Source organism: Sus scrofa, chromosome 2 (assembly GCF_054392235.1).
Source record: "Sus scrofa isolate SSC_HxYL_T2T_F1_AM1 chromosome 2, Sscrofa_HxYL_maternal_Yorkshire_Landrace_v2.0, whole genome shotgun sequence".
NCBI classification, from domain to species: Eukaryota; Metazoa; Chordata; class Mammalia; order Artiodactyla; family Suidae; genus Sus; species Sus scrofa.
Window position 1 is genome coordinate 150,152,764 of NC_139384.1, and position 27,400 is coordinate 150,180,163.

Below are 27,400 nucleotides of genomic sequence, written 5' to 3' on the forward strand. Positions count from 1 at the left end.
AAGACCAGGTGAAAGGCAGACCAGCTAAGCGACCTTGGACAAGCCAATTAACTCCACTGAGTCCATGTCTTCATCTGAAATGTGAGGACAACAGCGATGCCTGCTTTACGGGGCGGAGGTGAAGGCCAAGTGAACTGCAGGTCATCACGCACTTAGCACAGGGCTTGGCAAACAGCCCACGTTCAAGAAATGGGACGGCTTTGTCCCCCTCACCACCTTGACTGCTATTCCTTCTTTAGAGGGTCCATAAAACCGATGCAGCGGCCATGGACCAGAAAGCAATGTTTTTTTAATGGACAAAAAAATATGTATCTTTTGTGTTGTTGTTCATTTGAAAAAAAAAAGGCTCATTGAACCACAAGTCCTTCCCACGAACCACCTGGAGAGGGGCTCCAGTTTCACAGAAGGGCCACGCCATACCTTCTCTTCTGAAGAAACGGTCAGCTTGTCACTGGATATCAAGCTGCACACCTGGTCCAGACTTAGGCTAAGAAATTCTTCCCCCAGCATCACCTCTGGAAAGTGCTGCTCTGTTCCAAAAAAAGCAGAAGTTCAGAAAACAAAGTTATAAAACACTCCTGCCCTTCCATGAATCAAGGTCATGACGATCTGTGGGATTCCGAGCAGAGTCCTGGGAGCTTTGGGGGAGGTGCGAGACAGAGAGAAAGACAGACATTCCGGCTGGAGAGAAATAAGCCTTTTAATTCAGCAGCAAAGGTACCCCCCTCCCCCCCCATGACCCTCCATCCCCAACATCAACACAGATGAAAAGGCAGCAGAGAGATGCAAGGCTGTATCCTTTCCATGCTCCATGAGTTAACAGTGGCGTTGCGGAGACGCCTCACCAGGGCTGCCGACTGAATTGAGGTCATTTCCCCTCAAGGCACAGGCTGGCAGAATTGCAGACGGTGCCTCCCGCAGCTCAGCCAAACAAAAGTGGGTCAGAACTGCTGTGGGGCTGGAAGTTTCTGGGGGTGCTGGGAGGAAGTCAACATTAGAAGCCTGGTGGAAGGGGTCATCCTTTCTTGCTCGAAGCCAAGCCCACGATGATGAGTCTCTGGTTGACAAGAAGCTCAACAAAGCCCCTGTCCAGGTATGGTGGCAACACAGCCAGCACCGCCACCACTGGGATCGGTCCGCAGCAGCCAGGCCTGTGGAGGCTATGAGATGGAGAGGAATTTGGGGACAACAAGAATGAGATAAAATCCACAAGCATGAGGTTTACACAAGTGAAACGCCAAAGACAGTTCCTACCCTGACAGTCGCCTGGGCCACCATCCTGCTATGACAGAGGCAGTGAAAAGCCACTGAAAAAAAGAAAAGAAAAAAAGAGAGGGAGTGTGTGTGTGTGTGGGAGAAACAGAGCGAGAAAGGAAGAAAGGAAGAAAGGAAGGGAGGGAAGGACGGAGTGAAAAAAGCTCACCCATCCTGAGGCTCAGGAATTTTTGTATACAAGACAAATTCAAAAGCCACATCCTTCATGAATGGAAGCAACTATTGTAACACAAGAAGCTGGTTTTGGTTCTCTAGATAAAAGCCTTTGGTCAAAGCTTGGATTTTAAGTTAGACACTCAAAAGACCTCCCCAGCTATGGGAATATTTAATGCTAGACAGTTGTTTTTAAAGTGTTCATTCCTAGTGATTTTTAAATACAAGCAAATGAACAATTTTCTTGAATTTTGGGAATCCATTCTTGGCCTGGAGACTGGGAAAAGTAATGACTCTCCCAACATGCTCTTCTGATCCAAGAAATCCCCCAAGGTGTTGGCAACATCCAAAACACAGCAGAGAGGAACCGTGTCCGAGCTCTGGGGACACACCATGGCTGAGCTCAGCAGGAGAGTCAGCAAGCCAGCGCCAACCTCCCAGTAGAGCCATCCCTGGTCTTGCCACCTTTATCTTTGGTTGACCAAATCCTAACATCTGGAGGAGGGAAAAGGGTGAAAAGAACAGGAGGAGATAAGAAAGAAAATTCTGAGCTCTAAGAAATTCTTCCTCTGAGCTCAGAAAGCCAAAAGTCGATGAGCTTGGGTTTTCGAAAGGAAGAAAATGGAAGTTCAGACATGTGTATCCATGGGGACACGGTGAACAAACCAGACGTTCTCAAAGATAAATCAAGGCAGACAACAGTCAGCCCCCAACCCCGCCCCATCTCTCACACTCTGGGGTATCGCAGGAAGTGAATCTAGGTCCCTTCTCAGAAGTCAGCTGCTTCTCTGCCCATCTGGAACCTCCCACTGAAATCTCTTCAGAAACCCTCCAAGGAAGCAGCTTCTGGTGGGGAGGCGGAAACAAGGGAGGTATAGGGTAGGAGCTTCTCATCCTTGGCTGGCACCCTGGAACCCAGGAGGTTTCCAAGGGATGAGCAGGAAGACACACAGAAAGGGGCTCAAAAACTCCACCTCTTCCCCTTTCAGTCTGAGGAGACACAGCTGAGCCCCAGAGTCTGGGGATCAGAGACCCCTTTCTGTCACCAACACTCACGACACAAAAGGGTAGGAAAAAACCAGGAAGAGGACGCTCTGGCTAAGTCAATTTCCTGGGAAACAGGGGCTTCCCGGAAGATTCTGTACTCAATCAGCACTCTCCCCAGCCACTTCCTGGAAAGAACCCACCCTGCTCCCAGAAGCTACTGCCTCAACAATCGGCTTCTACCTTGAACACATTTGCTTAAAAGAACAGGAGGAGGTATTCTGCTTTGATGCTAATGTATTCAGGAAGAATTTAGTGACCACTCTTGGCTAAGAGTCAGAAGACCTGGGTTCCAGTCCTAGCTCCACTTCTTACAGTCACTGCTTTCCAGGCTTTGGCTTCATTATTCATAAAATGGGATCATAATACTTGACCTATGTCTCCAAGTTGTTTTGAAACCTGAAAATGATAATATATATCATGCCATTTTGAGATCTATAGGAAACTCTTTAGAAATGGAAGAGGAATATTACCCATGAATGCTCCTCTTTCCCAAGGTCCAGTTTTGTGGGCAGCACTACCCTCTAACAGAGAAGCATTTCCATAGCATCAGAGACATCCTTTGAGACTGCAGGTCCTATAGGCAAGTCTGAGGACCTCGAAAGTCTTAGAGACCCACCTAAATTCCATCGAGTTCCATAAACGTTCTAGTGACATGTTATCAAATTTCATAAGGCTGCAGTTTTCTCATCTATTAATGGAGCCAATAATAGCACCTATCTCATAAAGGTGTTAGGGGCATCAGGTAAGCAAACATACACAACTCACGCTTACTGAGACCATTCCAAGTGCTCGATAATTATTAACACATGATGTGTCAAACGTGGTGTTTCTTCAAAAATGAAGAAAGAAGAGTTGATGCCTACAAGGAGACCCCTGGCTTACAAAAGGGTAAAACGAGGCATCTCTAACTCCAACCCAAAGTCCACAGGGCCAGGACCAGGAGAGGCACTCCAAGTTAAATAAAAACATGGAAGCAAGCAAATTCAGAGCATGCTAGAGAACAGCAATAGCTCAATCTAGCTGGAGCCTAGGCTGTGTCTTCATTCATCTAGAAAATACCGGTAGAGCATCCACTAAGTGTGGGGAAATGTGCAGCTTCCAGAAATGCAGGAAAAGCAGGCAAGGCTCACCGTTGGAAGAGAAGAAAAATGTGCAGGGATGAGGTAGGGGGCGCTCCAAAATAAATTCTAATTTTCTTGTCTTTTGCTTTTTTTCCCTTTATGGAAGAGTATAAATGGGGAAGGGGAGTCAGTTAATTAAGAAATCTGGTTAAAAGTCCCAATTAACCAGGCTTTACTATAAGTGACAAACACTGTTTAAGATCTGAGTCTTGATTAATGAAAAACAAGGGATCTGTTCCTGTCCATTTGGATGAGAAATCATGGAGAAGAGGAGGGGCCTCAGACAACCACAAATTTTTGGCCCACCAAACAACACACAGGTCACTTCCCAGTGTTGAAAGGATGAGGAAACTGGAGGGCACATTCCTAGGGAAGGGCGCATAGTTGGATCATTTCAAAGAAGCCAGCCTGGAGAAAGTAGAGGGCTCTTCCTAAAAACAGCAAACACTGGACTCATTTTACACATATTATGTAACTTACTTCATCCAAAAGCCCAGCTCAACTAAGTGTCAGTATCTCCATTTTACAGATGGAGAAATGGAGGCTTGGATAGCCGAAGTCCTGAGTTTAGCATCACACAGCAGTAAGGGGTACAGCTGGGTTTTGACGTTAAGGTTGTCTGAATATAATAACAAGCATTATGATGAGTACCTTACACCTCAAGACAATGAAAACTTGAACTGAGCAGGCCATTCTGGTAATATTCAATACAGGCATCAGAGCACCCTAACAATCCCTCTTAGGGGTACTGCAGAGAAAGAAGGGAAATATGAGCCTAAGGATATTTCTTTTTTAAAAAAAGTCTTGGTGTTAGTAGTGTTCTAACCACCTTGGATCAGACCCAGATTCAAACCTCAAAACTAACCCCTAGATGGAGATCTTTCCCAAATCCACCTGTCTACCAGGCATCTGTGTTGTCAAAGCCTCCTAACAAGAAATTAAAGTTATCCTAGCACTGATCAACCTGTCTTAGCACCTGGGGTCCTTCTCTTTCTCATGCTGGGGCTGTAAGCCCATGAGGTTGTCTTATTTGAGTCTGTCCTGTTTGCAGATGAATCCTGAGTGTCCAGTACAATGCCTGCATATACTGAGCTCTGGAATCACTGTGCTGCTTTGTGCACTCCTCAGGACTGCCTAGGGCTCAGGCAGCCTCTCAAGCAAGTCCCAAGTTCATTCCTCCCTCTTGATGGGATGAAATAAGCCCAAGCCTTTGATCAAGTTCATCTAAACTATACACCCAAAACAAATGCAAGTGATAACCCACCTTCTTTGACCTGTGGAGATGAAGTGAACCCAGTTATTCCAGGGCCAGGGGCCCTAGAAAATAGGTATATGAGTGCCTCTGAATGGAACCACTGGTCATTCCCCCAGGAAAGACTGGCTGACATAGGTGGACACACAAACATTTTTAGCAGGGTGAAAAAAGAAAACAGAGCTACTTTAAATCTCTCTCTCCATGAGTTCCCATTGTGGCAGAGCAGAAATTAATCTGGCTAGTATCCACGAGGATGCTGGTTTGATCTCTGGCTTCGCTCAAAGGGTCAGGAATCTGGTGTTGCCATGAGCTGTGGTGTAGATCGCAGATGTGGCTCGGATCCCACACTGCTGTGGGTGTGGCACAGGCTGACAGCTGTAGCTTTGATTTGACCCTAGCCTGGGAACTTCCATATGCTGTGAGTGCGGCCCTATAATGAAAAAACAAAAAACAAACGAACCAGAAAAACTCTCCTTCTTTCATCATCCTATTTTGGAAGGGCAGATGTAAGCTTTCTTGAATCAGTATTTGGCTTTCAGGGCCCAGTTTCCTTGCTCCCTAGAGAAGGAAGTAACACAGACCTGGCTTGACCTTTTCCTGTAAGGGTCATGACCACCAGCCCAGAGACTCTAAATATCACTGCCTCCACTCTCCCTGGAATGGTGGGATATGAGCACTCTTTCCAGAAGGATAAGTGTGGCACCTCCCCCGTTCCCTCTATCACACACAGAGCAAAGGGCTACATGGAAACTGCCTGGTTATCAATGCTATTGACTCAACAACAAAGCTCCCTGTTCTCCAGAGAATGCAAGAAACAGGGAGCTTTCCTAAGATCCCAACAAGTAGAACAACTAACAACAAAAACTACCTGCATCTGCACTAATGCTTCACTTGTCACCTTCAAGGTAGAGGCAGAAAATCGGGAGTGGGGGTACGGTGCAGGAGTGAGGCAAGTGTCCTGGACAGAGGGGCTGTACTGGCCTGGGGAGAGGCAACAATTAACCGTGGGCTCAAAGCACAGATCCTGGAGTCAGACAGCCTCACTGTGCATCTTGGCACTGCCACTCACATACTGGCGGAGCTTGGGCACGTTACTAAACCTCTCCGGAGTTTCGGTTCCTTCATCTCCAAATTGGGAAGGTTGACACCTCCCTCTGAGCCTCAGGCCTGGCCCCTCCCAAGTGTCTGGAGGTGGCAGAAACTGCCGCCTCGATTGTCTTCACCATCGCTTTATGATGCCGAGCCAGAGGCAGCAATTTCACAGGAGGACCCTCGCTGCGTCAGAGGTTTGTGTTTTTTAAAATGCTCTGTCCAAGGTTTTGGCTGCCCTTACTTTAATTACTTCATTCCATGGTTTCAAATGAATCAATCGAAAAAAGGCCATTTCTCTCCACAAACACGTGAAATCCGATGGCTTTTCCATCCCATGGCTGGAGGGTTTCAGCTTAGCTTTGGCAGACTGTAAACAAAACGTCCAAGGAATTTCAATTGCCATTTCATTAATGGGGTCCCATTAATATCCCTCCCGACCAGTCCCGCTGATGGCCCAGTCACAGCCATCCAATTACCAAACACAAAACCCGTGTAAACCTGGGCCCAAGGCCTCTGAGGTTAAAGATTAAGCAGTCCCTGGAAACAACAACAGTGAGACAGAGGAGAAAGGCTGTCAAACCCTCGGGGCCACTTCCCCTTTACCAGCTTCCCAGGAGAACTATGACACCATCGGCTGGAGGCAAGGGTCTGAGCAGTCGGCTTCTCACTGTGGGATTCGCTCTCCCAGACCCCAGAACAACACGTATCACAGCAAAAATCTGGGGGCATAACCCTGAGGGGGAAACCGGACCCAAAGGAAGCAGGAAGGACTGTCACAGAAAGGAAGAGAGAGGCCCATTCCAAACAGGAAAACCGTCAGCTGGGTGGAGAGATGGGGTGCTCGAGCCCCCTGGTCCCGCTGTGCCAGCCTCTCGGTGCCTTCCTCAGGGTGCTGAAGACTTATCAGAAGGCCACGAACTTAAAAATAGTTACTTTTCTTCATGGCTCAGCGGAAACAAATCCAACTAGGAACCATGAGGTTGAGGGTTCGATCCCTGGCCTTGCTCAGTGGGTTAAGGATCCGGCATTGCCGTGGGCTGTGGTGCAGGTCACAGATGCAGCTTGGAGCCGGTGTTGCTGTGGCTCTGGTGTAGGCTGGCAGCTACAGCTCCGATTAGACTCCTAGCCTGGGAACCTCCATATGCTGTGGGTGCGGCCCTAAAAAGACCAAAAAAAGACCAAAAAAAAAAAGCTACTCTTTTCAAAGCAGTTTGGCTATATTTTTAATGCACACTCTCTTTGAGCTACTTTATGCTGCTAAGATGGTGTCCTACTGGTACATCTTACTATTTCTTACATATTAGCAGGTATACTTCAAAATATTACATATAATTCTCACTGAAGCATTTTATACAAAGGAAAAAACTGACAATATTAATGGTCATCAACAGAGGACTGGTTAAATAAATTATAATCCATTATAGTTCATCCATATGATGCAGCAGATAGAGTAAGATAATAGCCATACACACAGGTCTGGAAAGAACACCAAGACTTTGCATTAAGTGTAGTTAAAGAAAAAAAAAAAAAAAAAAAAAAAAGGTCTAATGATTAGAGAATGCCTCTATTCGTTGACTAGCATTGAGAACTTTGTCTAGATACTTATGTTGCAACAGAACAAAGGGTGGGGGAAAAAATGTAATTGTAATGTATACATGTAAGGATAACTCGATCCCCTTGCTGTACAGTGGGAAAATATAAATAAATAAATAAATAAAAAGAGGGAGAATACGAGCTGAGAGACACCAAACCCTTTGACTCTCAGAGGAAACATTTTCTTCGGCAGAGAGTCCCGCTCTCTGATTAACGTGAAGGGCCAATAAAGAGTTATTTTATGTACCGTTAAAAAAAAAAAAAAAAAAAAGAAGTGCAATGTACACATATTCTGAAGGGCTACCCAAAAGAGTCCCTAGCTCCCTTCAGAGAGAGGGCCTGGGAGAAGGTCAACTTTGTATTTTATACCTTTGAGTCCTGTTTGAATTTTTATCACGGGTACAAGCTGGTTTTCTATTGAATACATTCTCAAAAGTCTTAAAATAATGTTATAGAAATATGTCTGCTGACACAGAAAGGTGTTCAGAATACACTCAGATTTTTTAGGCTGGAAAACGTACATGTGGAATGAGAAAGACTGGGAAAGCCATATGCCGAGGTGCTGCCTGTGGCGCCCCCTGGGTAGAACTGTGCTGCTTTTCCTGCTCTTTCAGCTTGCCTGCTTTTTCTAAAATAATCACTTTTGTATTAAGATAACAATAACAACAGCAATAATAATAAAAATAGAAAAAGAAAGCTTTTCTTAGAGAAGGAAAAGAAACAGAACGGGCTGTGGACAGGTGAAGGCAGGGGCCAGCTGGCCAGAGACTGGGGAAGCAGGGGAGGCAGCACACACCCACCTGCGCATTTGGGGACAGAGAATCCAAAGTCAGAAGCTCGGCAAATGGTCCTCCTCCCCTAAGAAGCATGCAGTCCGCAGCAGAGGCAGGGGTGGTGACCGGAGGAACCCCATCTCTGCACCTGGACCTGGCTCGGAAGCTTCCTTGCTGCAAATGACTAGCTTGGAGGCCCCAGGGCATGGCCCTGGGTGGCACCTACTTCTGCAGGAGGCTCCTTCCCTGTCTGCCGATCCCTAAGCCATCCTCCCAACAGGGCAGGATGTAGTACCCACATCCATGAGAGGAGAAAACAGGCCTAGGGTCATTCAGCTCCCAAACATTGGCGGGTGTGATCCCTGGCTCTGATCTGGAGAGTCTCCTTGTAGCCTGTGGGCTAGAACACCTCCTAACTCGAAGCATGGGGCCAGGGAAGCCTGTGACCATGGGGGTGGACACTGCCCAGTGTGTGATTCTAGAGGGCGCCCACACCCCCATACTTAACATGGATGAGGTAGCAGCTCTGTCTCAAGAGGCAGAGCAGCCAGGTTCCAGTCGAAGTCAGGGGAGCAAGACCAAAGACACAAAGCAGGCCCACAGCAGTGGGTGGGTACGAGCAAGTAAACACAGATAATCATTTTTTACTTCCTTCCCGAAACGTCCCACGGTGCGGGGAGTAACCTTCTCACCGCATCTGCCAATGTCTTTTCATCATGGTCTTATCAACCTCTGCATTGCCACACCACCTTAAAAACATGATGTTTATTTTTCCCTGCCGCGCACAGCTGAGTGCTGCAAAGAAAGCTATGCAGGAGCTTGTCACAGACTCCGCAGAAGGCCTCACGCAGTCACGCTGACCAAGCCAAGGAAAGCAGGAGGGCTCCCACATGTAGGGAGGGGCAGCCTCCACCTGCTCCTGGGAAGCAGCCTCCCAGTGAGAAGGAAGGCAACCACGTCTCACTTCCCACCCCAAGATGACTGAACACCTCGAGTCTAGCAGAGACAGCTGGCCATCTGTCTACACTGCCTGGTTGTTGGGATTTGCCAACTACATGGCGCAGACTTTGAGGCTCACACTTCCAATGGAAATGCCAGCTCTAGCCACCAACACTCCACAGTTACTAATTCACAGGGCCACCCTACGTCCAAACTGGGCCTGGAAGCCACAGAATGTAGTAGTTATAAACATGGCTCTGAAGTAAACATTGTCTGGGTTTGAATCCTGTCTCTGTCTCTACCAGCTGATGCCAACAAATTACTTCACCTCTATGTGCCTTAGTTTCCTCATGAAATGGACATAAAATGCTTAGCCTACGATGAGACCTCAGGTGAGCGCTCAGTAAATGCTAGCTGAAAATAATTCATCAGGACTCTGCACAAGCACACGTAGCACACACTGGCACAATGCTGCAGAACCCAACCACTGTGCCCACAAGAGGACCAGGAATGCTCCCAACTGCATCCTTCGACCTCTCCCACAGGTGAGTCTCACCATCTGACAGTGGGACAGGCAAAGGGAGAAAACGTTGATTTTGAAAGTTAGGGAAAGCCAGGCCAGATGAACCTTGAGCCTTGATTAAAGGTGGGCGTTAAGCACACTGCCCAAACCTCAGACAACCGTGTGAGCCAACTCCAAAAGGTTGCAATACTTGCTGTGTGTGCATGCACGTGTGCACACGCCATGTAGGAGGAGAGGACTGGGGAGGGGAGACCAGGAAGAGAGAGAGAATTCCTGGCATCGAAGCACTCTCCCTGCGCCACTGCACCAGCAGATGTCCACGCACTGGCGTGGGCCTCGGCCAAGCTCTCAGCTCCTGCTGAAGCAAAATCTGCACACATCCCTCAAGAAAGTGGCCTCTTCACAGGCTGGACTAGAGAGGGATCCCTAAGAACAGAGAGGAAGTAGGGAACAATGCCAGGAAAGGGGGCACAGGGAGGACAGCAGAGAAATAGGAGAGTCAAAGCTCAGGGCCAGGAAGAGTCAGAGGAATTCAGAATTGGTGCAACTGGGGAATGTCTTTCACAAAAATCATCATTGCTGATGTCATCCTAACAACCGGTCCTGTGTGTGTCTTCAGAAACAGACTTCAGGAAGAAAGGAGCTCCTGGGGTCCTGGGCTTGATCAAAGCCTAAAAGGATGCTGAAAACAGAAGAAATGCTTGTTGACTTACGATCAAGGGGCGAACGCAGTACAGAGAGCTGGCAGGTGGGCAGCCAGCAGGCCCTCAGTTAACTCCCTGACATTAGCTGGACAGGAGACACAGAACAGGCAGCAGTTCTGCCAGCGTTTGTTGGGGCAGAGGGACGAATGAGAGGCTTTACAGCAAGGGAAGGACGCGACCGGGACGGGATCATAAGACCAGAACTGTTTCTAGGTCACTCATGATCTTCGTCCTCAAGTTCAAGTCAATACCAGTGAAGATGTCTTTGCAGCTAAACATGGTGGGCTGAACATTCACGTTCATCACTATTCCTCCTGAAAACCCCATTAAGGGAACAGATGACAAGCTCTGATGGGAAGAAGGTCTCCACGAAAAACAAAACACAGTTGGCAGATGTACTGAGAAGACTGTTCAACTGTTTTACAAGAGCCAGGGGTTCTAACACTCACTGTGAAAAAGTCATTTATTAACTGTCTTCCTGATTGAAATAAAAAGTTTTCTGATAAAAAAACTAATATATAATATATAGTATAATATATAACTCAGCTCTGCTATGGAGATGACATAAGAAGAATAAAGGGAGGGGGAGAGTGTCTGTCTAGGCGGGGACGCCTGTGAGAGGCTCTCCTACTCTTCTGTGAGAAGTCAGCAGGTAACATCTAAAACTAGTAAATCCAAAAAATAGTGGTACAAACATTTTATTTAGATAAACAGAGGGCAATACCAGACGAAGCTGCTTTGAGCTGAATCACAACCTCTATTTTAACTTTTGAGAATTGCAGTGAGTGGCTGTAAAGAGCAAGATTTGGTGTCGAAAAGCAGAGCAGGAGACCCTTGCCTATCCTTATAGACCTGCCAGTCATATTTGACTTCAAAATCATGTTCATGAAACATTGTGATCAAAATAGATCTTCCTCAGCAAGAAAGATTTATTTCAGACCTAGCTCAAATTACTCTTCTCCCACGAAATCTTCTCAGATAGCTCCTTCCTCTTCTCTTGTGAAAATTACCGCCTGTACCACTCATCTGGCAATTAATCATATTCCACTTGGCAATGAGGGGAACTCTTGACTGTTAATGATCTTTCCCCCTGTGTCTTGTCTCCCTGACTAAATTATAACTGCTGCACAGCAGAGGGCACTTCGAATCTTTGTGGAGTCCACGGCAGACCAGGTGGTTAACTGCACAAACTTGGAGATGTGCAGCAGCCCAGCACCACCACCCCCCAAGCCCCCGTTACCTGCATAAGCGTTGGCCTGCTGCAGAAGGTCGGTACAGGTGTGCACATCTGCAAATGCACGGATGCCCAGGCAATTGGTGGGATGCAACTGAGACTGCAGGAAGTCACAGCAGTTCTGGCGAACATCCATGAGCTGCAACAAGCTGGCTGCTGGGAGCAGCACCTGGAGGAGAAGGTGACATTCTGACCTGCAGGATCCTGGTGCTCTCATCAGACCACACCCATGCTCAAGATCTTGACTTGGCACTCCACTGCTTGCCAAGTAAGTCCACTTCCCAGCCTCAGTCACCACTACTCCCCACTCCATGGACCCTAAGCACCGAGTCTCTGTCTCCCTCCAGTCCACAGTAGTGCCTCCTACTGCCTAACGTGTGTATGAATTCCCCTGGGGAATCTTATTAAAATGGAGATTCTGGAGTTCCCATAGTGGCTCAGTGGGTTAAGGACGTTGTCTCTGTGAGGACATGGGTTTGATCCCTGACCTAGCTCAGTGGGTTAAGGATCCAGCATTACCACACACTGTGGCATAGGTTGTAGCTGCAGCTCCAATTCAACCCCCGGCTCGGGAACTTCAATATGCCACAGGTCTGGTGGAAAAAAAAAAAAAAAAGGAAAAAAGATGCAGATTCTGATTCAATAGGTCTAAGGTGGGGCCCGAGAGCCTCCATTTTTAATGGGTACCAGGTGATGCTCACAACTGTGGGTCCATGAACCACACTTGAGTAACAAGACCCTTATGGGCTGAATGTTTGTGTCCCCCACCAAAATGTATCCACTGAAGCCCTAACCCCAGAGTTGAACTGTATTTGGAGATAGGTTAAGTGACCTCAGAAGGTTGGGGCCCCGATCCAATAGCACCGGTGCCCTTCTAAGAAGCAGAGGAAGAGATACCTGAATTCTCTCTCTCTACCATATGCAGGGACACAGAAGAAGGTGGCCTCCTGCAACCTAGTAGGAGAGACCTCAACAGAAACTCAATCAGCCGCCTTGATCTTGGACTTCCAGCACTGTGAGAAAATAAATTTCTGTTGTGTAAGCCACCCGTTCTGTGGTATTTTGTTACAGCAGCCCAAGCCAAGACAGATTGGTTCCCCTACCTGGCTATGTATTAGAATCACCTGGAGAATTTTTAAAACACTGATGCCTGGGTCTGGCCGCCAAAGATTCTAACACAATAGGAATGGGGTGTAGCCTGGACAGCGAAATACCACTAAAGCTCCCAGGTGCTTCTGGTGTACAGTCAAGTTCGAGAACCACTGCCCCACAGCCTTTAGCTACTGTCTCCCCTCAGAAAGCTATTTATTGAATTGCTCACAGCCTCATTCACCATTTAATTACTGAGCAGCTGTGTGCCAGCCTCAGGGCTTCATGGTAGGTAAGCAAGAGAAATCAGACCCCTCATCGTACAGAGTTTATCATCTACTGGAATGAGAGGGTCACCCCCAAATCCATTGGGACTTAGACAATCACACTCCACTCTCCCATCCAACAGAAAAATAGTAAAGAGCAACGTGGGGTACATTCCCGGAGAAAGGAGAGCAGAGTTTCCCTCTAAAAGGTCAAGCAAGAGACACATGAGTTTTTATGTGTACCCTGGAAGACAGAAATAGCTCCTGCTCAGGTGTGTGTGCATGTGTTTTTCCTAAAAGCCAGGGAAGACTGGCCTGAACAGGCCAGATGGGTGCTCAGACAGCCAACCCTGGTTGAGCTCCCTAGGACTTGCCCTCAGATCCCAAACCAAACCAGGGGAGCTGGCAGAATCCTCCTCAGCTCCGCTACCTCTTCCCCTACACCCCCCTATCCTGTAGGACAGGCAGATGGTCTGAGAGTGACTTAACAAAAAGAAATTTTGGAAAAAAAAAATCCCAAAACAGAACAGTTTGGCTTAAGACCACATAGCTCAGAGCCCCCAGCATCCATTTCACCCCAAGATAACCCCCGGGTTCTGGGCCTTTGCTCTCAGGGACAGTGTCTGGGCCAGCCAAATTCCAGCTGTCCCCATCCACACGGGCTTGCCCAGGAAGACATGGGCTGCACAGTGTGATTTCTTGACTCAGGGCACGACAAAAGTCTTTTTCTTTTCTTTTCTTTTCTTTTTTTTTTTTGAGTGATTTAAATTCTGGAGTCTGACTGACACCCCAATCAGCTCTGCCCTCAGCTCTAGCTCTCCTCACCTCCACTGCTCAGGCCAAAAACTGCCCCAGTGCCCATTCTAGGGCCTGGTCCCACCCTAGGGTTACCGGCTTCCAAGTCTGCTCTGGATGGAGGGGTTTCCCAGGACATGGGATTTTCGGTGAAAACATTGGGACAGATGGCCACGCTTCCTCATTTCTGCCCACACCAGGCACCACCAAGAGCCTCCACTGTCAGGGATCCCAACTCCTGAGCCAAACGCCTGCTCTCAACAAGGGACGCGCTTCCCACCTGCAAGCTTAAATGCCCTCACAGTAGCCAGGTTCTAGAAAACATGCTCCTCTCTCCTTCCTCTGCCCTCTCCCCACACTACTCTATGACCCCAGCAGGACAGCCGTAAATTACCACCGTGTCCTTGGTATTTTCTGAACCACTGATTCATTCCAGAAGAGGAAAAAGATAACATCACCTGCTCTGGAGAGTCTGAGACCACAGTGAACACAGCCAAGCTCCAAATATGACCACCTGAGCTCTATTCCCACTAGAAAGCCCTGTCCCCAACAGAGCAGCTATAAACAGGGAAACTCAATTAACCTGTGAGCTTGCTCAGCCTAGCCCAGCAGATTCCAGGACCAGATTATAGTCTCTGCCTGCTAGTTAAGTGGAGAACCATTAACCATTCCTGCTGAATACATACCAGGAGTGGAAAGTTGTGTTCCAAACCCCCAAATGACCTCCATGACACCTGGCCCTGACCACCAGCTACAAAGCCTAGAGTTAGGATTTCCTCCTCTCCCTCCTGCCTGCAACCAGACTCAAACCAGGCTGACAAGCCATCCTGGTGTGCTGAGACTCTGCCCGTCTTGGCACTCAGTCTTGTGTCCCAGGAGAGCCCTCAGTCCTGGACAAACTGGGAGAGTTTGTTCACCTGAGGGACCAGGAACTTGTATCCAGTTACACCAAGACGCGCTGGTGGAGACGAGTAATCAGAGGCTGTTGAGCACACACTCTCCCCGGGTGTGGCAAGCCCAGGGGTCAGGGGTGGTCGGAGGTCGGAACGGCCAGCAGCCCTTTGCCCCCGCAGAGGAGGGACTGCTGAGAATCCAACCCGCCCCCAGACTACATCCCCAGCCAAGCCAAGACGCCTTCATGCCAGGAACAGTCCCCCCGCCACCCTGGCCCTCTTCTTCACCACAAAGACAGCCACACAGTTTGGTGCGTAAATTTTCAAGCTCATGACAACCAGCCAAAAAAGATGAAATAATGAATCCTTCCTGAACACACTGCTTAGGTTATACTTCCAGTTTTTAAAACCTCCCTGGATAGAGCTACCCACATAGCCTTCACCTTCCCTACGGCTCACAAAACCCACTTAGCAGACAAAAATTATGAGGCTTTCCATCTCTCCACACCCCCCACCATCCTGTGTGGGTCCATTCCTGCCCCCAAAGTGGTGCCAAGCGGACCTCCCAAAATGAGCGAGCCTGGTGGTTTCTCTAATTGCCCCTTCCCTCTCTTTGATCTTATGCTGTGATTCACTCTGAGTCAAAGGCCCTTTTCTTCCCACTGCTGGCTTCACACAGGAAGGCGTGAAGAAAAGCAAAAGGAGTCAGAATGCTGAGGGGAGGGTTGGAGGCTGGAGGCTGTGTCACTGCCCAAATGCTGAGTCTCCGGGATAAACGGGGGCCTGGTCCAGCAGGGCTCCGGGGCTACACACGAGGGGAGCCGACACAAATCCCCAGAGGCGATGAGAGAAAAGGTCCGCAGGGTCTCCGCTTCCCTCCCCACAGCAAGGGCTGCGAGGATCTTTCTGCTCCTTCCTGCCTGCAGCCCGACTCCCTCAAGCGGCAGCAGTGACAAGACTAGGAACCTTGGCTTTAAAGCAAGACTGCTCGGAGGACTCCCCAGGGCTGTGCTGCCTGGGCCCTGGAAGGAGGCTGAGACCTGAGTCGGAACAGCTGGCTGAACCACTGCAGCAGCAGCAGATGACCCGGGGTGCAAAGCTTTCCGCTGGCCTCTTGCCACCTCAGCATTCCGGTTCTCAGCAGAGAGTTGACAGGTTCCCCCCTAGCTCGCAAATGGCTTCCCCCCCATTTTTCACATGCAGGCCCCGTTTTGGTTTTTTTTTCTCCTCTCCCAGATAACATGAAAACACAGCAGAGGATATCCCGTCACAGAGGTTGTTTCCTTTAACAAAAACAAAAGGAAATGTCCTGCCTCAGAAAGCACCTACTCCTGGAATTGCAGGGGGCAGGGCCATACACAGAGGGAGGGCCCCAGCCAGGGGCAAGGCTGCCCAGGGCCTCTCAACAGCCACTCAAGGTCTGCCTCCGCCAGCACCAGGCATGAGGCCTGGCGCAGAAACAGTGCTAGATAAAAACCTATTGAGAGAAAGAAGAAAGGGGGGAGAGAGAGAAAGAGACAGAAGTGAAGAGACGAACAGGAGAGCCAGCAGAGCAGCACTGTGACTAGAAGTGTCACTTAAGAGTCTTTTGAAACATTTTTTATGGAAGTATAGTGTCACTTAGACTTCTGACTTCTCCACGTACCAGCCATGTGACTAAAGGCATATTACTTAACCTCTCTGGGCCTCTGAATCAACATGAAATAAAGATAATGCTAGCACTGCCTTAGAAGCTTGTTGGGCTCAAGTGAGATCAGACATTTAAGGCAGTGAACACAATGTCTGGTGACTAATTAAACTGGTTATTATTATCATCAATCATCAATTAGCATGAGCCCAAATCAAGATCCTGACCATTTATTTAAAGAAACTCCAGCTGACCACGACAAGCGTTCTCTGGAGAGAGAACCACCACTGAGTCAGGCCGAAGTGCGAAGATAAACACCCAGCCAGGCAAAACGGATCCACAGCGGAACACCTTCTAATTAATTACCTCAGCTTGTAAACACTGTGTACTTTACAGGAGAAAAGTTACTAAATAAACACATGCACAACAGTAAGAAAAAGCTGGTTCCAATTGTACAATTCTACAACTTCCCTATACAGTGTTTTGGGTGTGTTGGCTTTTGTTTGGATTGGTTTTAGTGACTTAAAATGACAAGCAAATTTATTTTCTTACATCTGAAGCCAGAAGTCCTAGGTGGGTCCCAGCAGGCTAACACCAAGGTGTCAGCAGGGCTGCGCTCCTCCTGGAGATTCGGAACGAGAACATGGTTCCTTGCCCTTCGAGCTCCCAGAGGCACCCGTGTTCCTTGGCTCTTGGCCTCCCTACCTTCAAAGCCAGAAACAGCAAGCTGAACTCCTGTCAGGGCACACTGCTCCAGTTCTCTTCATTCTGCCTCCCTCTTCCATTTAAATAACCCTGGTGATGACACGGAACCCACAGGGATAATCCAAGATAATCTCCCCATCACAAGTTCAACTGATGAGCTGCATTAATTCCATCTGCAGTATTAACTCCTTGGCATTCCGTCTAACCCATTCAGATTCCAGGGGTCAGGACACAAACATCTTTGGAGGCCATTATTCTGCCACTATGCTATATGATTAATGAGTTGCTGATATTAAAATGCAAGCGTTTCACAAATTACCCTCTGCACGTTTTTAGGTCGATATTCAGAATTTTTCATCCACGTTGCAAAGGATGTAATTTCTTGCATTTTGTAAATCTCAATATTTATATCACTCTCCAAAGTACCTAAATGAATTTAAATGTCATGGTGATTTGATATAACTATCACTCACCTAAAATTTTTTTCAATACATGCCCTATACATATTTTATACTAAATTACTCTGTGCTTACTGTCACGGCCCACAGTCATTCAGTTGTTTGAATACTGATGCCAGACCTAGTGTGCAACCATGGCATTGCCCACTCCACTCTGGATGGGAAAGATCAGAAACAAAATGGCATGGCCAGATATTTCCTGTGTATAAAATAAACCTCAATTCACCAAGAGCAGGGGAGGATGACACCAGATCACCATGGAAACTGGACCACTCAAAAATCTGTCCAGGGGCCAGAGGCACAATCAGACTCTACGTGGAGGCTCTGCAGGCCCACAGGCAGATTGCCTCAGACCCTCGGCTTGCCTGCACCCGGATACGCCTGCCTTACCAGTGCCCTTCACCACACCAAGCCAAGTTCCATCCATCCCGCAGTTCTCAGCTCAAATCTTAGCTCCTCAGAGACCTCTTCCCAGACCCCCTCCTTCATCCAAACTGAGCCTCCTCTCTCTCACTGCAGACCAAGCTCCCTTCCGTCAAAAGACTTTTCACAACTTGTACAGAGACATTACTTGGTGCTTAATCTGATGAGACCAAAAACTCCATGAAAGCAGGCAATGGAATCAACCCTGTCATGGGTACAAACATAGTGCCCAACAAAGTGCCTGGCATATAACAGGCACTCAAACATCTGGGCCAAATAGAATGAATACAGGATTATCAAGTCGGTCTCCCAAAATACCTCAATCCTGGAAAGGGGGATGGGAGTCCAGATGAGGGAAAGAGGTGCTTTGGTCACAGAGAAGTATCTGCCTCACAATGAACAGGTGGAATCATGCTTAAAAAAATAAAGGGGAGTTCCCACTGTGGCTCAATGGGTTATGAACCCAATTAGTATCCATGAGGATTGATCCCTGGCCTCGTTTGGTGGTTAAGGATCCAGTACTGCCACAAGCTGTGGTGTAGGTGGCAGATGTGGCTCGGATCCAATGTTGTGGTGCTTGCAGCTGCACCTCCAATCTGACCCCTGAACTTTCTCATGCCACGAATGCGGCCTTAAAAAAATTAAAAATTTTTGGAGTTCCCGTCGTGGCGCAGTGGTTAACGAATCCGACTAGGAACCATGAGGTTGCGGGTTCGGTCCCTGCCCTTGCTCAGTGGGTTAACGATCCGGTGTTGCCGTGAGCTGTGGTGTAGGTTGCAGACACGGCTCGGACCCCGCATTGCTGTGACTCTGGCGTAGGCCGGTGGCTACAGCTCCGATTCGACCCCTAGCCTGGGAACCTCCATATGCCGTGGGAGCGGCCCAAGAAATAGCAACAACAACAACAACAACAACAACAACAGCAACAACAACAACAAAAATAATAATAAAAAAATTTAAAAAAAATTTAAAAATTTTTTAAATGAAGGAATAAAAAAACGCTTCCATATTCCATATAATTGCCATCACTATAATTTAAATAATAAGATCCTCAATCACAAGAAATAGCATCTCCTGTGTCTGTGTCTGGCCTGATGATTCCTAGGGTTCCAGTGTGGGCCACACCCTCAGCCTTCTTTCCTACATGACGCTGATGCCTCGAGGCCCACAGCAAAGACGCACACCTTTGGGTGAAGCAGTGTCCTCACTGGTTCCTCTTTTCAAGGCTCCAGATGGCTCAGGATGAGGGCGGGGCACCAAAAGGAAGAAAAGGCACAGACAACACATTTCAGAGCCACAGGCCCACTCGGGCCCCAAAGCACCTCCACAGGCTCAGAGGCCTTTCGTTGACTAACACTGAAACAAGAACTTTTAACAGCCTCACAAGCCAACACTCAAAATCCCTGAGATGAGATGATGACCGGGGAGAAGAGGGGTCACCCCAGCTTCTTGTTCTTCCTTCACCAAGAATTGAACTAACATGAGTTTTACAAACTTTCTGCTCTGGGGCCCAAGCTCATTCAGAGGGACTGTTGCCTAGTGGTTAGAACACAGGTCCCCAGGTCAGGCAGGCAAGAGTTGGAGGGTCACTGGCTCCAGCCGCAGGACCCAGGGCCAGTCACCCAGTCTCTTTGGAATGCTAGTTCCCTGCTGAGCTACCGAGTTGTGAGGGTTAAACAAGATGATGATGTAAAACGGTGGGCCCTGAGCGTCCCGGGGACTCGCCGAGCTACGCGCCGGGCCTAACGGGCCCTGAGCGTCCCGGAGACTCACTGAGCTACGCACCGGGCCCGAGTTTACCTGGACGTTCTCTTCGGTCACCTCAATCTCAGCCGTGTAGATGTAGTCAATCAGCTTACTCAGCGTCTGCCCGTCCACATCCTTGATCTCTATCTTCTTGGCTTTACTCTCAGACATGTCACCTACAGTTCAAAACATACCAAAAAATGGACATGAACTTGGTGCCGAGGATGTGCTTCACTTTCTTCCGTGTGGCCTCTGGCCCCGTCTGGCAAAATAAACACTGTCTGTGCTCCGGGAGGCAGCAGAAGGGAATCAGGCGTGGAGGAGATTAAACCAGCTGACATCAAGGTCGCATCAACCTTGGGTCTGTGATTACTCCCAAACCCAGTCGTAAGCATTCCCCACTCTATCTGTTGCCTATTTCCATTCTGAGGGCAAATCTATGTGCAATAAAACATTCAACCAACCGTTACTGCAAATTTGTACGCGGGGCCAGGGATGTGAACAAGATACACACCTGTCCTCAAGGACCACTTGGTCTAGTAGGGTGGACATATAAAAATATATGAGAAGATAAGAGTTTCACAGAGGTATGTGCTATACCAGTGCAACAACAACACTTTTCAAAAAACCAGTGACTGAGGGCTAACTATGGCCAAGCAGAGTGCAAAGCACTTTAAACTGTTACCTCTTTTAATCAACGCCCTAGGAGGGTTACTAACATTATCCCCATATTACTGATGCAGAAACTGAGGCACCAGAGCATAGGCAATTCACTTTGCCTATAGCCGCACATCCAGGAAGGGGCCGGGCCAGGATTGAAAGCAGGCGGTCTGACTCTAGAGCCCACACTTATGGTCACCACGCTATACGAAATCCCAAGAATGCAGAATACAGAACAACAAACCCCGTGTGGGGAATCCAGGAAGGCATCCCAACAGGAGGGCACATTTGCGCTGGGGATTCCACAGGCAGGAAAGGTGAGCAAGGATGAGCTGGAAGCCGACCATAAGTGCAAAGATAGAAAAGTGCCAAAAGGATAAAACTGGGGAACCGTGAGAGGGGAGTATGGCTGGCCCCTGGGGTGACAGTGAGAGGAAGGAAGCTGGAGAGGGGCAGACAGGGGCCAGGACTTGAACAGCCCAGTAAACCATGCACATGAGTTTGGACTTTATCCTAAAAGTAGCAGCACTGAAAGGTTTTAAACGGGGGAATGACATCAACAGATGGGTGTTTCTGAATGAAAGTTTGGATGCATTGGTGGAAGCTGGATCAGAGGCCGAGAGGACAGATGGGAGGTCCTGATAATAATCCAAGAAAGACAGAACAAAGGCCTGTGAGCCAGCACAGCCCTGGCCCCATGTGTGCCCAGCCCTGGGGCCCCTCATTTGGGTCTACCCTCTCTCTGCCGCACACAGCTTTGTCTAGAGCCAGGCTCCTTTCACAAGGGCTGCTGCTTTCAGAAGGAAAAGACAGGCAAGACATGTGTCTCTGTAGACTGAAATAAAGGGCAACGTGACAGCAAGAAACGAGGATTCAGAAGTCCTATGTGAGCGAGAAAACAAAGCCTGGGCGGGTGTTTTCTCTCTGTGGAATCTGTGCACTGGAGCCAAGAAGACAAAGTACAGTACAGCTTGTGGGCTGCAGACGCCCACCTCCAAGCTGCAGGCCTGCACGCGACTCCGCCGCCCATCCACAGCTCCCCTCCTGACACAGTTCTGGATGTGAATGACTCTGAACGGCGAGGAAGTGGGGCGAAACCTGTTCCAAACCCCGCCGGCTCCCACTGCTGCCAGTCCAGGTAGACCACGGACTCTCCGTGGTTCTCTCTTCTCTCTGACTGCTGGTCGGAGCCGGTGAAAAGGCCTCAGAACAAACAGACCCAAGACAGGATGAAGAGGCAAAGAGGAAACAGGAAAAGACGGTGTGTTTCTCCTCTACCCATAAAACGGGCGCTCGCAATCTCTCTCCTGAATTCACTCCAAAACAAACAAGGGCAGACACACAAGGAAATCAGAAGTTAAATTCATCTCTCCAAACAGCTATTCAGATGTTCATTAATAAAGGTCTAGTTGGTAATTATACTGTAGGAAGATCATCAAACATACCAACTGTTAGTTCAAGAACTTGGACCTTAGAAAAAAGACTGAAAATAAAAGAGCAGATTGCAAGAACCAAGAGACCCAGAAGCCCTTACTGGGTGTGAAATCAGAGTCCAGCCTGTTTTCTCTCTGTGGAAATGGTGCTTGGGAGTCAGGCTGGGGTTTTGTAACTTGAGAGTAAACAAGTGGCAATGCCTGAAATTGTATGAAAATATTTGTATGTGTGGGCAGAAATCTGATTTTCTGAGAAGATGAACATCAGTCTAAATGTCCAGAAAACATTAAGACACAGTTTTCCAGATGGTGGGACTTTGGGAGAATTTCTGTTTCTTTCCATGACTCAGACATTTCTAATATCTACATTAAGCATTTCAAACTTTAATAAGCAAGGGAAAAAATATGTGAAGAAAAAACTATGGCCAACTATTATATATTGAATGGAAAAACAACAAGGTCCTACTATACAGCACGGAGAACTATATTCGATATCTTGTGATAAATCATAATGGAAAAGAATATGAAAAAGAATATACATATGTATTACTGAATCATTTTGCTGTACAACAGAAATTAACACAACAGTATAAATCCACTATACTTCAATAAAATATTTAAAAAAAAAAACTAGGGCCTTGAAGACATTTATTTTCTGAGAAATTTCCCTTATAGGAAATTGGAGACCTATATAAATCATAAGGACTCTTTAAATCCAATTTAATATCCCTATGAACCGAAGATCTTACTGCACCAAACTAAGACAGCAGCTTAAACAAACCCAGAAAGTGGTAATAACAACTGCTACCATGTGCCAGGCCCTCAGGGTTTACATATACTACCGCATTTAACCCTTGTAACAACCCCAGGAGATAGGAGCTATTGCTTTCATTTTATATATTATAGAATTGGCATCTCAAGAGGCATTTGCACAGGTAAGGCTGGAATTTGAACCTTGGTCTAATGCTAGAACTCGTGTTTTTTTCTTTCTTTCTTTCTTTTTTTTTCCCATGGCCACGCCTGCAGCACACAGAAGTTCCTGGGCCAGGGATCAAATCCAAGTCACAGCTACAACCCGCGGCATAGCTATGGTGCCAACACTGGATCCTTAACCCACTGCACCAGGCTGGGGTTCAAATCCGTGCCTCAGCAGCAACCCGAACCACTGCAGAGACAACTCTGGGTCTCCTTAACCTGTTGTGCCACAGCAGGAACTCCAACCTCAAGTTTTTTTCTAATAAATCCCCTTATAGTTAAACCTGACCCCAACTAATGACCTTGATGAAAGTATTCCCAAACAGGGCCTATGTCCAAATTCTGAGGAAAATGTATACTTAATACCTAGCAAGCAAGAAAGAAGAGAGATGGGATCTTGTCCTCAACACCTAACAAAGTGCTGGCATATAACAAGCACTTGAAAAATATGTATTGGAGCAGGGAAGGAAAAACAGAAGAGAGGCTTTCTCTTAACATTTTGTTAAGTCCACAGACTCCGGTAATTCTGGAGGGAGAGAAATCCTCAAAGGCTTGGTCATTCTTGCTCCTTCACTCACCTCTACTACTTTGATAAAATATTTCTAGAGAACAGAACATAAGCCCTATGAGTTCTTCTATCATCAAAGTCAACCCAACAGCCCTCTTCTGCTGGTTCTTCCCAAGAGACTCTGCGTTTTCAGAGAAGACATGCAGATGGCAACAGGCACATGAAAAAAATGTTCAATATCACTAATCATCTGTGAAATGCAAGTCAAAACCACAATGAGGTACCACCTCACACCTGTCAGAATGGCTATCATCAAAAAGAACACAAATAAAAGTTGGTAAGAATGTGGAAAAAAGGTAGCCCTCCCACCACTGTCACTGGGAATGGAAACTGGTGCAGCCACTGTGGAAAATGGTATAGTGGTTTCTCACAAAAACTAAAAAGAGAACTACCACATGCCCCAGCAATTCCAGTCCTAGGTGTATATCCAAAGAAAAAAATCAAAAACACTGATTCAAAAAAGATATATGTATCACAAGAGTCACTGCACCATTGTTCACATGTGCCAATCAACATATGAACTGATAAAGAAGCAAAGTGTCAATCAACATATGAAGTGATAAAGAAGATGTAATACACACACACATATGTACATACATACCATGGATTACTACTCAGCCATAAAAAAGAATGAAATTTTGCCATTTGCAAGTAACATCAGTGGACGTGGAGGATAGTATGCTACTAAGTGAAATGTCAGAGAAAGACAAATACTATATGATATCACTTATATGTGGAATCTAAAAAACACAACAAACTACTGAATATAACAAAAACAGAAGCTGACTTACAGATATAGAGAACTAATCACGATCAGTGGGGAAAGGGAAGGGGGAGGGGCGATATGGGGGTAGGAGATTAAGAGGTACAAACTATTAGGTATAAAATAAGCTACAAGGGGAGTTCCCGTCATGGCTCAGTGGTTAGCAAATCTGACTAGGAACCATGAGGTTGCAGGTTCGATCCTTGGCCTTGCTCAGCAGGTTAAGGATCCGGTGTTGCCGAGAGCTGTGGTGTACATTGCAGACGCAGCTTGGATCCCATGTTGCTGTGGCTCTGGCGTGGGCCAGCGGCTTCAACTCCGATTGGACCCCTAGCCTGGGAACCTCCATATGTCTCGGGAGCAGCCCAAGAAATGGAAGAAGACAAAAAAAAAAAAAGCTACAAGGATATATACATACCACACAGGAAAGATAGCCCATATTTTATAACTAAAAGGAATATAAACTTTAAAAATTGCTCATCACTATACTGCACATCTAACATAATATTGTACAGCAACTATACTTCAGTGGGAAAAGAGAAGTTCTCCTGCGATGCAGTGGGTTAAGGATCTCGCACTGTCACTGCAGTGCCTTGGGTTTAATCCCTGGCCTGGGAACCTGCACATGCCACAGATGGGGCCGAAAGGGAAAAAGGAAGAAAGAGAAAAGACAATGTCCGCCAGCTGCACACCTTTCGTCCTCTGTTAACATGCATGTCCTTTTCCTCCAGACAGATCACGATCGATTCAAGGGCAGATACTTGCTCATTCATTCACTCAAACATATCAAACAGTCCCTGCAGGCAAGGCCCGGAAGACACAACAGTGAACAAGTCATGTTCCCTGTCCTCACAGCGCTCAGTCTAGTAGAGAGACAAGTTAACCAACAATTACAACGTGTGTTAGGAGTTTCTGTTGTGGCTCAGCAGTAACAAGCTCAACTAGTATCCATGAGGATGTGGGTTCAATCCCTGGTCCCGCTCAGTGGGTTAATGATCCAGTGTTACCATGAACCGTGGTGTGGGTCACAGACATAGCTCAGATCTGGCATCACTGTGGCTGTGGTGTAGACTGGCAACTATAGGTCTGACTCAACCCCTAGCCTGGGAATCTCCATATGCCTCACCTGCAGCCCTAAAAAGAAAAAAAAAAAAAAAAAAACACGTATGTTAAATGCTAGAAAAGGAGGCTTGGCTCAAAAGGTTCTTAAGCAGAAATTCCTATACCATGAATTGTATGCAAACTGATGAGCACACAGGAGCACAACTGCACTTTTTGTGTGTGTAAAGAATCCATTGTTTTCATTAGACTGATTCATAATGGTTAAGAGCCACTGATCTAAAGTGAGTTCTGGGGAAGGAGTCATGGTTGTCCAGAACAGAAGTGAGTATAAAGGAAGAATACTTCAGGCAGAGAGAACAGTGTATGCAAAGGTCCGGAGGTTGGGAAGAACGTGACCTCTTCTGGGCCCATCACCAGGTGAGCCTGGCAGAGGCACAGCACGCAAAGGGAGGAACTGGGAGCTGAGGCAGAGATCCAGGCAGGGCCTGAACCACTTGAGGGTCTTATGGACCATGCTGAGAAGTTCACCTTCATTCTGAGGGTAATGGGGAGCCCTTGACAGATTTTAAGCAAGTAAGCAATACCTTTGATTTTTATTTTGGAAAGATCACTATTAGCTACAGCATAGAAAAAGGCTTGGGGGTGAAGGAACAAAATAGGAGGCAGGTGGACCAATCAGAAAGAAGGCTGATGCAGTAAATCAGGTGAAATAATGACGGCGACCTAGACTAAGGGACTATGTCTTGAACTTCTTTAAATCTTCAGGCTCTACCTTAGGCGCTTGCACCTAGAAGTCTCCAAGAACCAAACAGAGCCCAGGAGAGCAAGTCGGAGTTCTCCCTCCTAGCAAGCACACCATGTGCACCACAGAGCTCTTTTTAGATGCAAGACTGCCCCAGGGGAAACAGGAGGGAGAAGGGCATCCTGAGGAGCCAAGGGGGAAAACCTTTCACCATCACAGGGGGCTCAGGAGGGCTAGGAAGTCACTGGCTCATCTTCCAGATCTTTGCTATAAACCCAACCCTACTACTCAGCAAAAAGAAGCCTTGACAGCGAGAAAGGAGTTCCCGTTGTGGCTCAGTGGAAACGAATCCGACTAGTATCCATGAGGATGCAGGTTCAATCCTCGCTCAGTGGGTCAAGGTGTTTCCATGAGCTGTGGTGTAGCTCGCAAACATGGCTTCGATCCTGTATTGCTGTGGCTGTGGTGTAGGCCAGCAGCTGTAGCTCTGATTCAACCCCTAGCCTGGGAGCTTCCATATGCCACAGGAGCGGCCCTAAAAAGCAAAAGAGAGCGAGAGAGAGAAAGGAATGGTAGAGTGGCTGGTAGGTCTTCCTGAAGAACCACACACAGACCACCAACCACCCCTATGCAGTGCATTCAAGAGTCCTTATGTTACAGGATTCTCCCTCAGTCCTCAACTGAATCCCACAGTTGTAATTTAGTTTCATATTCTGGGTAAAAAGAAGACAAAATATTCTTATTTTTTGCACAGTAATTCTTCCTGGGTGTTAAGGTGGTTATTAAACTCTCTCACCCCTAACCTTCATCTGTCCAAGTCCTAATATCTGGGTTGTCAATTCATTCAGGTCGAGCTGGGACCTATGTCACATGTCAACATCACAGGAGAAAAAGATTCTGTCACCTCCCTGGGTTCCAGCCAAACCTCCTGCAGGTGAGAGGTCTACACCCTCTAAATGCAAAAAGCTGACCTGTGTTCCGTGAAATAAGGGCATTCTGTGCCCTGTGTCTAAGCCAAGACTGTGTGAGATTCAAAGGAGATAATGAGTGTATGAGAATGATGGCAGCAGGATTCAGCGGAGCAGCAGTGATGGATATCACTCATCACCCAGCCTCCCAGGATCTCAGCCTTCCTCCACTTGGCAAGGTCTGTCTGCTCAGCTAGAGACATGGCCTGCCAAGTCAGGAAGGAAATACCTATGCAGCCAGAGAGATGTTTCATATCAACCTTAACCACCAAGAGGGCAGCTGGCATTGTATCGGAGGCAGCCCGTACAACCACACAGCTTTGTAAACTACGATGCGCTCTACACATAAGAAGAGTAAACTTCATTAAGTACCTATTCTGAATTGGATGCCTTGTTTCCCTTACTTATCTGCTTCCTGGTTATTGCTATTATTGTCTTATTGTTATTATTCCCGTCTCATAAATAGGAGGATCACAGAGGTTAAATGAATTCACCACAAACCTATCACGTGTCAGAGT

At 47.4% G+C, this 27,400-nt stretch overlaps 1 protein-coding gene across 41 annotated transcripts in view; it reads right to left on the minus strand.

The window, feature by feature from the left end:
* KLHL3 (kelch like family member 3) overlaps positions 1–27,400 on the minus strand; it is a 288,734-nt gene that overhangs the window by 54,180 nt on the left and 207,154 nt on the right. For 22 of the 41 annotated variants that reach the window (XR_014838844.1, XM_021084794.2, XM_013995148.3 and 19 more), the window contains 3 exons: positions 19,766–19,887; positions 11,716–11,878; positions 421–530 (listed from right to left, as the gene is read on the minus strand). Coding sequence is in view for 40 of the 41 variants with exons in the window: in XM_021084794.2 (XP_020940453.1) it covers positions 421–530; positions 11,716–11,878; positions 19,766–19,887 (395 nt within the window). In the remaining variant the exon portion in view is untranslated. Of the gene's footprint in view, positions 1–420; positions 531–11,715; positions 11,879–14,317; positions 14,411–16,931; positions 17,085–19,765; positions 19,888–27,400 lie in introns of those variants that run through there. The other 19 variants (XM_085014695.1, XM_085014702.1, XM_085014694.1 and 16 more) reach the window with 6 other exon arrangements.